This window comes from Eretmochelys imbricata, chromosome 1 (genome assembly GCF_965152235.1).
Source record: "Eretmochelys imbricata isolate rEreImb1 chromosome 1, rEreImb1.hap1, whole genome shotgun sequence".
In the NCBI taxonomy this organism is placed as follows: domain Eukaryota; kingdom Metazoa; phylum Chordata; order Testudines; family Cheloniidae; genus Eretmochelys; species Eretmochelys imbricata.
The window spans coordinates 168,353,941-168,364,736 of NC_135572.1; the positions used below are offsets into that span (position 1 = coordinate 168,353,941).

Sequence of the window (10,796 nt, forward strand, 5' to 3'; positions counted from 1 at the left end):
GTCAGAATGCTTTTCCAGATAAGCCTATATGTTGGACTGCCCTGACCAGTTTATCTACATGCTTAATGTTTACATGTAGTTGTCTGTCTGTCCTAGGTATTTATATAATCCTCATCATCATTAGTAGATGAGCACCTCACCATCTTTAATGTATTTACCCTTCCAACACCCCTGTTAGGTAGGGAAGTACTACCGTTTCAAGGTAGGAAACTGAGTTACAGACAGGCTTAAGTGGAGACAGGAAGTCTGTGGTGGAGCAAAGAATTGAATCAGAGTCTCCCAGGTCCTAGGCTAATGCCCTAATTGCTGGACCAACCTTCCTCTCTACACGGACACGTTCATATCAGAACGAGCTGCTTTTTATTAGGACTCATACATACTTTATTTTTCCCTGCACCAGCTGCGGGCTTTATATTCACAGTACCTTCGAAGAACTAAGAATCTGAATAAACTGCTTTATCACCTGTTCAGGCTTATGCCAGAAAACCCTGCCTTTTCAGGGCCAGCTACTGAAGTCCCAGATAAGGACACAAAAACTTTCTTTACAGAAGAACTTCATTTAGGTGTCAAAGGTTAGTAAAAATGTAGATGATATTTGTTCACTCTGAGTAACTTCAGCCTTAATAAGGTTAAAATATGCTTCTTAGTGAAAGAAAATGATAAATCCTAGAGAAACATTTCCCTTCCTTAGTCTCATCACTGAGTTATTTCCAGAAAAAGCTGTGATGGGAAATCCTTAATACCAATTTATCTCTGAAAAGAATAGTGCCCTGTGTCTGCACACGTTCAGGGTTTAGGTCAGGGGTTCTCAAACTGGGGGTCGGGACCCCTCAGGGGGTCGTGAGGTTATTACACGGGGGGGTCACGAGCTGTCAGCTCCACCCCAAGCTCCGCTTCGCCTCCAGCATTTATAATAGTGTTACATATTAAAAAAGTGTGTTTTTAATGTATAAGGGGGGGCGGTCACACTCAGAGACTTGCTGTGTAAAAGGGGTCATCAATACAAAAGTTTGAGAACCACTGGTTTAGATGGTGCAAGAAAGGAGAAATATTTAAGCCTACAATGTGTTAAGTCTGCATGCAGATTTCTTGCTTCATTTCTTAAATGGACACTTTTAGGTAGCTTAAGCCAACTTTTAGATTGTCTATTTAAAAATATATGTGAAGTTAATAAACATTTCTTCAAAATACTTAATTCATATTTGCATTCACATATCTGCAAATACAAATGTTGCAGCATAGTGCTAATGCATGAGAAACAGAGTGTTAAATTGTCTAGAGACAAAAGTTAAGTAGATTAGTTAATTTTCATTGTTCTACCAGAAAAGTGCAAAAAGCAAATTAAACTTGAACATTATTTTTCCAATAATCTAAAGTGATATTGGTAACAGAGACAAGGAAATACAGTTTCAAAATTAAAATGTTTGTTTTGATTTCATCATTTTCATATTACTATATAACATAACCAAAATAAAATGAAAAGTTGTTTAGAAAGGAAATTGAAACGTTTCATTTTAAAAACAGCCAAATGGAACGAACACTTGGACGTTGTTGGAACGATTTTCCCCTTTTTTGGTAAAATTTCAGCAAAACAAACACAACTTGGCAGAACATTTCAGTTTAGACACAGCTGCTTTCTCTAAGGGAAAATGGTTCCGTTTAAGTTTTTCTAACCAGCTCTAAATCTGAATGTTCGTAAGAAGGATAGCATTTATGGACAAGAGGGGTTGGGAATTGTTGGTATGCTTTCCACTGCTGGCAACAGGCTCTATCTTGTAATCAAATTATTAAAATAATGCTCCTATAGGCATGGGGCAGAAACAATGCTTTGTCACCTATATGATATTTGACAAAATGTTTTTGATTTTTTCCCCCCAAGATACAACAATACTGTCATCTCAGATTCCACACTTGGCTTGCTCGGTGTATCATATGACATTGAAGGACTTGCCAGCCATGGTTAGGCTTTGGTGGAATAGCTGTGAGAAACGTGTCTTCAATGTTGTAGATAAATTTACAAGCAAATATGTCAGCAATATACTTTCTTTACAAGAAATATCTTCTGTGCAGACTAGCACCCAGTTATTTAATGGCATGACGGTTAGTAAGGCCTTTATCTTCTCAAAAAGTTGTTTGTGAATTATCTTGTAAAAACTGAATTATAAACTTTTCAGTGTTTCTAAACCAGGCATTAAATACAATAAGGTGTTTTAAGTGCCATCGAAGTAAAGATCATTGAGATAATATCAATGGAATAGAACTATCAAAGGATAGTGGTCTCTTGCAGTTGTGACTGGAGCGAAATCCTGACCCTGTAGAAGTCAACAGTTCTGCCCTTGACTTCAGTGGAGCCAGGATTTTACCCTAGATCTTTATCAAAATGCTGTAATGGTCAAAGCAGAGATGTTGCTTTTTCAGAACCTGACTGATCCTCTAAAAATAAATAAACCAACTTTATTTCTATTATCGTAAATGATAGCATAATTTAATTTGTTATTGGTTTAGTAGGATGACATTTGTTCGCTATAGAATTGCTGACTTCCTGTACTTGGAATAGTGTAGAAAATCTTGGTGCATGTACTTCAGTCAGAGAGGTTATCCATATCAGTGCTCTTTTCTGCAAGACCACTAGAAATATGGTACCTTCTGGCTAGTGTAATTTTTTTTAAGTTTATACATGATTGTCAGTCATCTTTCAATCTGATTGGCTGGTACCAGTTCTATTTAGTTGGCATGACAAAGGTTGGCATTTTTCTTTAATGAAAAGATTTGTCAGTCACTTGTTTTCCTGGTCCAAGTATATGCAGTAAATTATGGATGTTTCATGTAATAGAAAAAGCCTTGAGAAAGTGTAAGTTTAACATAAAGTGAGATCTCGCCAGTTTTTTGAATGTTTCTGTTTTTCTGTAGGTAAAAGCTCGGTCTGCTACTCGGGAAGTGATTGCTACCTATTCAGTTGATGATATATTTATTGAACTGATAATACAGCTTCCGCCAAATTACCCACTGGGCTCAATAACAGTTGAGAGCGGAAAGAGGGTTGGTGTGGCTGTTCAGCAGTGGCGCAATTGGATGCTACAGTTAAGCACATACCTCACTCACCAGGTGAAGGTTTAGGCAAAACCCTTGGTTTTGACAACTTAGGACATACAAACAGTGACACAAAAATGGTAGAACAATCTTAACAATATAGTGTTGACTGAAATATAACACCAGGATCTACATCTGTGGATGATGAACCATTACAGTCTCAAAACTTCCCCTAACATGAGACCCTCTAAAATTGGGTGGGTTGGTTGGTAATTATGGATGTCACTCTACACTTGTGATGATAAGAAACTAACAAAACGATTAATGCAAATAGTTTTATAAATGCTCTTAAATGCACATTGTCCACTACGAGTTCTGTAGAGAGGAACATGTCTGGACGCCGACGGATACGTTATAGGATACTGTCCATTGTAGTTGAAATACATGGCTTTATTTGATTATGTACATTAAAATTGTACATGTTTCATCCCTTTACCACACCCTTCATAAATGGCATGTCATCTTCGACTAATTTTTCAGGATAGGGTCCAAGTCCCCCTATGTATGTATACAACACCTCATACAATGGAGCCCTGGTCCTGCTTGGGGCTTCTGGGAGTTACTAGAACAGAAATAAGAGACGTTCTAAAATGTTAACACATCACTGATTGCTGTTGTGACTGTTTCCCTCTGTTAGAATGGAAGTATTATGGAAGGCTTGGCTTTGTGGAAAAATAACGTGGATAAACGGTTTGAGGGCATTGAAGATTGCATGATCTGTTTTTCAGTCATTCATGGTTCCAATTATTCTCTTCCCAAAAAAGCCTGTAGAACATGCAAGAAAAAATTCCATTCAGCCTGTTTGGTAAGTACCCAGAGTTGGTCTTGTGTACATGTTTGTATTTTGCCTAAATTTAAAATCTGGTTCAAATTGCAGTATGTAAACTATATTAAAGCTGACAAAATAGTAATCATGAGTATATCAGAAAAGGTTGATGTCTATATTGCCATACAAAAGAAAAGTACTGCTTCTCTAACCATATAATTCCAAGAGAGTTCTCACTTGTGGATCCTATCTTCTTAAAATGACACCAGACAACAGAGAGAATCCTGGAGGGTATCTTTCAGAAACTAATGTTGTGTTTTATGTTTGTATTTCACATGACTTTGCTTCTGTTAGGGGAAGTTGCTTATGCATGGTTTATTGGACAAATAACTTTTACTAGACTATTTAGTATTTGGTAGCTATCTTCACTGGCAAATTATGTCACTATATCTGATAAAACCTTACACCTGTCAAACAAAACTGAATGAAAGTGTTCTAATGTAAAGCTCTTTTAAAATTCATCATATGTTCACATTTTATATGTTTCTGTTTTTCTTTCAGTACAAATGGTTCACATCTAGCAACAAATCCACCTGCCCACTTTGTCGAGAGACCTTTTTTTGAAATACAGTGCTCTTCCTCTTCAATAAAATGAACAATGTAGTAAATGAAGAGGAGGCACTGGTCCTGTCAAGAACTGTACATTGAAGGAAGTCAGCTTACTTTTGGGAAATAATATCAGAAATATCTTAAATTGTTTGACTAAAGGGATGATCCATGTTGATCTCTGGACTGTTGTTGTAAAGGTTCGGAAAGACTTTGATATAAAAGAAAATATATGTAAGAATAGTTTATTTTAATTTGTATATTTTTTAAAATGTTAAAGTATTCTAAAAAGTCAGAGGTGATTTCAATAGTTATGTTTTCACCGAAGTACTGTTCAACAATAACTCAGTCAATTAAACCTACCTAGGTACAATCCAACACACTGTTACACACTTAAGCAGGATGGCGTTTCTAATTTACAGGTGCATTTAGTGTAGGTGGCATGAAGATCTGAATTTCTGGAACCATTAAATTTGCATTTATAAATGCTTCTCATATTTGAATTATTAGCTGCAGCTGCTATTGCATTAAAGTTAATTTAAAGCATGTGATAAAACATCAGTGGTAATTTAATGTTAAATCCTGATCTGAAATACAAGGTAATCTAAAGTATTTATAAACTGAACGTTAATAGTATAACCCCATTTTTTAATTTCTAAGATTGAAAAGTTCAGCAGGTAAAGTCAGAGAGAGAAGTTAAAGAAGAGGAAGGATACCAACCAGCTGTTGTGCTCTCATTAGTGCTGCTTTCTTGATCTACAGTTGGTGAAAACCTTAACATTTTAATGAAACTTTATGCTCCACTGACATTCTCCAGTGATCATAGGGATTTAGCTTAATAACTGAATTTAGTGTTTGTTGCAATTTAAAATTGTTTCACTAGTAACTTCCATTCATATAAGTTCATTTTCCAGAGAAACATGTTCAGAACATATAGCCCATTTTTACTTTGAAGCTATGTTATTTCATGTGTTAAATATGTGGATCCATAAAGTCACATAGTGCAAAGGGAGAAATAGGCCTATTATGTCAGTGTTTCAAAGCCTGTGGGATTGTCCTGTTTTTCTTTGTCTTTTGGCCAATGGATTTTCTGGAAAAAAAAAAAAAAAAACCCTAAATTTTAAGTGACTCGTGCTTTAGGTATCCAGTTAGACCAGGAGTGGGCAAACTTTTTGGCCCGAGGGCCACATCGGGGTTGTGCAACTGTATGGAGGGCTAGATAGGGAAGCCCCTTCCCCCACAAACAGCCTAGCCCCTTCCCCCATCCACCCCCTCCCACTTCCTGCCCCCCTCAGAACCCCTGACCTATCCAATGCCCCCCCCGCTCCTTGACCCCTAACCGTCCCCCAGGATCCTACCCCCTATCCAACCCCCCCGCTCCCTGTCCCCTGACTGTCATGACCCCTAACCACCCTCCAGAATCCCACCCCCTATCCAACTCCCACTGCTCCCCATCCCCTGACTACTCCTCACCACAAACCTCCACCCCATCCAACCGCTCCCTGTCCCCTGGCTGCCCCCAGGGATCTCCTGCTCTCCACCCCCTTACCATGCCCACCAGCAGGGAGGAGGGGCGAGGGCCTAGGCTCCCCGGCCGGGAGCTCAGGGGCCAGGCAGGACGGTCCCATGGGCTGTAGTTTGCCCACCTCTGAGTTAGACAGATCTTTGAAAGGGGCCTGATTTTCAGAAGGTGAGTGCTCAACCTTGTCTCAAAACCAGGCCCTTTCAAGGTAGGCACCCAGAATCACTTGTAGCTTTTGAAAAGACACGCTGACATGTATTGTAGATACAATAGATCAGTAGTGCCAGCACGAAGCTGCTTGTGGAGAACTTCTGCATTTTGATTATCTTTTATTAAAGAAAGCAAAAGGTGGTATTTTAACATCAATCTCTGAAAAAACATATTAAAGGGAAACAATTAGTTTCCATAATTTTGATACTTTAACAGAAACGCTTCTCATGTTTTTATAGTAATTTATTAAATATTAATCATTAGTCTACATGATTGTTTACTGCAGATGAGGAGACAACTTCTGCTGGATTAATGAAACAGCTGGACACCTTTATTAGTTAGTAGCCCAGATCTTGTGAATTGCACCTACCACAGAAAGCTTGAAATGGTTCGCAAGTCGGTTCTGTTCCGTATCCTGTAGTCCAGACTTCAGTAGTGGGAAGCAATGCCTTTCTTCTATAAAGTATCTGGATGTGGCACCTCTTTTGCTAGCCCGTGCCTGCCCTTTGGTGATCCACAACTGTTTAATCTCTTACACTAACAATTTTTGAAAGAGGATTAACCTTAAAACATTGGCAGAATAACTGTAGAGCAGAATATGAAATGTAGGGTCTTGATCTTCAAGTCACTGCTACCTCTAAGGGTGAAATCCTGGCCCCACTGAACTGAATGGCAAAACTCATTGGCTTCAGTGGGGCAGGATTTCACCCCAATTTATACTAGTTGCCTACATACTGTGTGCTCTGCTATGTTTTACTACAAATACTTGAGTCACAAAATATAAAGATGAGTAACATCGACTGTCCTAGTTATAATAACATCTAGCCGTTCTAATCCCATTTTATAAAAATATCTCAAGGACTGAGAACAGTCTGTTTAGCGGGACCCTGGTAGAATTTTCTAATTTTAAATGCATTTAAATGTAGCTCAGCGTCAGTCACCATTGAGACATATGGGATATTCCCTTCGTGCCTGCATTTTATGGGGATGGTAACACAGCTGCTGCTGCCCACAGCCCCTTTGGCTTGCAGCCTAATCTTCTGCCTCCATGGCAGCAGTTCAGTGGTGGTTGACTTTTTGCTCCCAATCATTTCTTTGCCAACTTTAATTTTAATGATTTTGTGGACAGTAGTGACAACGTTTACTCATCCTTCTTCATCCCTCTGCATCAGGTGTATTGTGATGTCAGCCAGCTGGAATCGCCACTGCAGGCCTCCCTCTCACCCAAAAACTATGACAGAAGTGACCTATAAGTAGGGCCCTATCAAATTCACTGCCATGAAAAACACGTCACAGACCATGAAATCTGTATAGTGTAGGGTAAAGGCACACAAAACACCAGATTTCATGGGGGAGACCAGTGTTTCTCAAACGGGAAGTCCTGACCCAAAAGGGAGTTATGGGGGATCGCAAGGTTATTTTAGGGGGGGTCATGGTATTGCCACACTTACTTCTGTGCTGCCTTCAGAGCTGGGCAGTAAGAGAGTAGCGACTGTTGGTCGGGCACCCAGCTCTGAAGGCAACGCACTGCCTGCAGCAGCGCAGAAGTGAGGGTGGCAATACCATACCAGGCCATCCTTACTTCTGTGCTGCTGCTGGTGGCTGTGCCTTCAGAGCTGGGCTCCTGACTAGCAGCCACCGCCACTCTCCAGCTGCTCAGCCTTAGAGGCAGGGCCACCGCCAGCAGCAGCAGGGAAGTAAAAGTAGCACCAACACACTCCCCCCTACAATAACCTTGCAACCCCTCCACAACTCCTTTTTGGGTCAGGACCTCTACTTTTACAACACCATGAAATTTCAGATTTAAATAGCTGAAATCATGAAATTTATGATTTTTAAAGTCCTATGACCTTGAAATTGACCAAAATGGACCATGAATTTGCTGGGGCCCTACCTATAAACACTAAGCCACATCAAAGCAGTGTTCTATAGGTGATGCAGCATTTATAGGCTCTTCAGAGGGTGAATTATGCCCTGCCTGTTCACAGCTAGCCCACCCTTGCAGTGCCACAGTAAGCCCACAGAAAAGAAGTACTTGTGGCACCTTCGAGACTAACAAATTTATTTGAGCATAAACTTTTGTGAGCTACAGCTCACTTCAGCAGACAGTAAGGTTAAGTCACCAACTTGGCCCAGAGAGCTGAAACTCCAATAAAGGAAAATTGGGAAGAGGTGATAGAACATATTAGGGAGAGAATCCAAAGATAAAGCAATTCACCAGCTGGCCAGCTCAAGGGATAAATCTCAGGGTAGACGTGAGCCAGAAGAAAAGAAGTGAGTCCTACTCTCCCTGGCTAATGCAGCAGGGCTCCTACCTAGCTTCCCTTCTCCCCAGTATGAATCGGGACTGCCACAATAAGACCCCATCTAATGAGCAGTGGGATTGGGATTGAGGGGGAGAACAGGGAGACATAGCTAGAGGGCTGAAGGCACTAAATAGCTGCAAGTTCCCACTGCCTTTGTTGGGTAGCAATTCCTGCAAAGCAGACGCATAGGGCCAAAAGGGTAAGAAAAAATGTAAAAAATTTACCCAGGTATTCATCCTCTGACTCCACTATCTCTACTGCGGAAAGAGAGCTCTCGGATTCAGGCTCGGAGAAGGGCTTAGGAAAAAAAGCAGCAAAGGTTTCCAACCCCTGATAAGTTTAACAACACATGCAGAAAGGTTGAATCTGCCATCCAGAGCCAGCTCTGGAACAAGCACAAGTCTAAGGACAAATATCTTCTTTCCATATCACTGCCTGAGACAGCCATTTTGATCATTAATTTTGGGGGAAGACTTTCTCTCTCTCATTCTACTATCTTATCCCTTCCTTTCTTACCCAATAACTTCCATTCTGGTAGTAGCGTCTCCCATAATTATACCCCTTCTGGATGGCTTTGTAGCAAAGGAACAAAATTAAATTTTATCTACAGTTTGTTAGCTAGTTAGCCTACTGCACATATGTTTACTGGCTGGCATTGAAGCGGTTGTTACTCATTGTTCTATGAGTTTTTATAAACATTTGAAATAAAAGGTCTGGTGCAAGCTGGAGAAGGGAGCATGATCAGTAAAAGCAGCATTATAGCACTGAACTGCAGGTAGGAGAGGAATAGCCCATACTTCTTAGAATTGTGGGAGACTCCGCTAGCAGAAAGGAAATTATTGACTAGAAAACTTCCTATTCTTAAATACATAAGTAGAGCCCTTTGTTTTCGGTTTTTATTTTATTTAATTTTTCCTGGGAATTTATTAGTGTTTGTTACCACAAGAACAAAAACAGTTGAAAATCAGTCCAAAAAACCATTAATAATTTTTCTTGGTAAATAATGGGGCTTATTGTGGTGTACAGAAAGACAGGGGAAAAAATATTCAGTAGATTAATGCTTTGAATTCCGTTCATCAGCGTGGTTTATTGCAGAACTAAAAGAACTCAAAACACAATGCCACCTGTGAGTTTAAGAAAACAAAACTTTTCATTTGAATAAACAGTTTACTGTTGTAGACTTAGAACTATTAGCGTATAAATATCTACGTTTAATTATTGGGCCACACCATTTGCAGCGCATACACTCAACTTCATCCTTTTCTCCTGTTTTTGTTTTTTTAAAACTTTTGAATACTTTCTTGTGTTCTGAAACATATTCTGATACAGATTTTCATTTTCGTCCCATTTTAGTATGTCGAATCTTTAAACCGTTATCTGCTAACAGCTTGAAATGTGTATATGGTGGGCGTGAGATTCAACAGTATGTTCAGATGCACAACCACTTCAGAGCGCGCATGCATGCCTGTTTGTTTACTGTGTGTATCTTCTTGACTAATACATAGCCTTACTTCAACAGGCAGCTTTGCATATACACACAGCCTAATCATAGAATTCTATGATTCTATGATGTGTGTGTATATATATATATAATATGCAAATTAGAGAATTGGGCCAAAAGAAATCTGATGAGGTTCAACAAGGACAAGTGCAGAGTCCTGTGCTTAGGACGGAAAAATCCCATGCACTGCTACAGACTAGGTACCGACTGGCTAGGCAGCAGTTCTGCAGAAAAGGACTTAGGGGTTACAATGGACGAGAAGCTGGATATGAGTCAACATTTGCCCTTGTTGCCAAGAAGGCCAATGGCATTTTGGGGTGTATAAGAAGAAGCATTGCCAGCAGATCGAGAGACGTGATCATTCCCCTCTATTCAGCACTGGTGAGGCCTCATCTGGAGGCCAACTGTGTCCAGTTTTGGGCCCCACACTACAAGAAGGATGTGGAAAAATTGGAAAGTCCAGCAGAGGGCAACAAAAATGATTAGGGGACTGGAACACATGACTTATGAGGAGAGGCTGAGGGAACTGGGATTGTTTAGTCTGCGGAAGAGAAGAATGAGGGGGGATTTGATAGCTGCTTTCAACTACCTGAAATGGGGTTCCAAAGAGGGTGGATCTAGACTGTTCTCAGTGGTGGCAGATGACAGAACAAGAAGTAATAGTCTCAAGTTGCAGTGGGGGAGGTTTAGGTTGGATATTAGGAAAAACTTTTTCACTAGGAGAGTAGTGAAGCACTGGAATGGGTTACCTACGGAGGTGGTGGAATCTCCTTCCTTTGAGGTTTTTAAGGTCAG

The 10,796-nt window shown here is 40.1% G+C and overlaps 1 protein-coding gene across 2 annotated transcripts in view; it reads left to right on the plus strand.

Moving 5' to 3' along the window:
* LTN1 (listerin E3 ubiquitin protein ligase 1) overlaps positions 1-6,401 on the plus strand; it is a 42,377-nt gene extending 35,976 nt beyond the window's left edge. The window contains exons 26-30 of one of the 2 annotated variants that reach the window (XM_077819688.1): positions 401-572; positions 1,880-2,100; positions 2,911-3,105; positions 3,728-3,895; positions 4,418-6,401. In XM_077819688.1, the coding sequence (XP_077675814.1) occupies positions 401-572; positions 1,880-2,100; positions 2,911-3,105; positions 3,728-3,895; positions 4,418-4,480 (819 nt within the window). In that variant the 3' untranslated portion in view covers positions 4,481-6,401. The remainder of the gene's footprint in view (positions 1-400; positions 573-1,879; positions 2,101-2,910; positions 3,106-3,727; positions 3,896-4,417) is intronic. The other variant, XR_013346466.1, reaches the window with a different exon arrangement.
* The last annotated feature ends 4,395 nt before the right edge of the window (positions 6,402-10,796 follow it).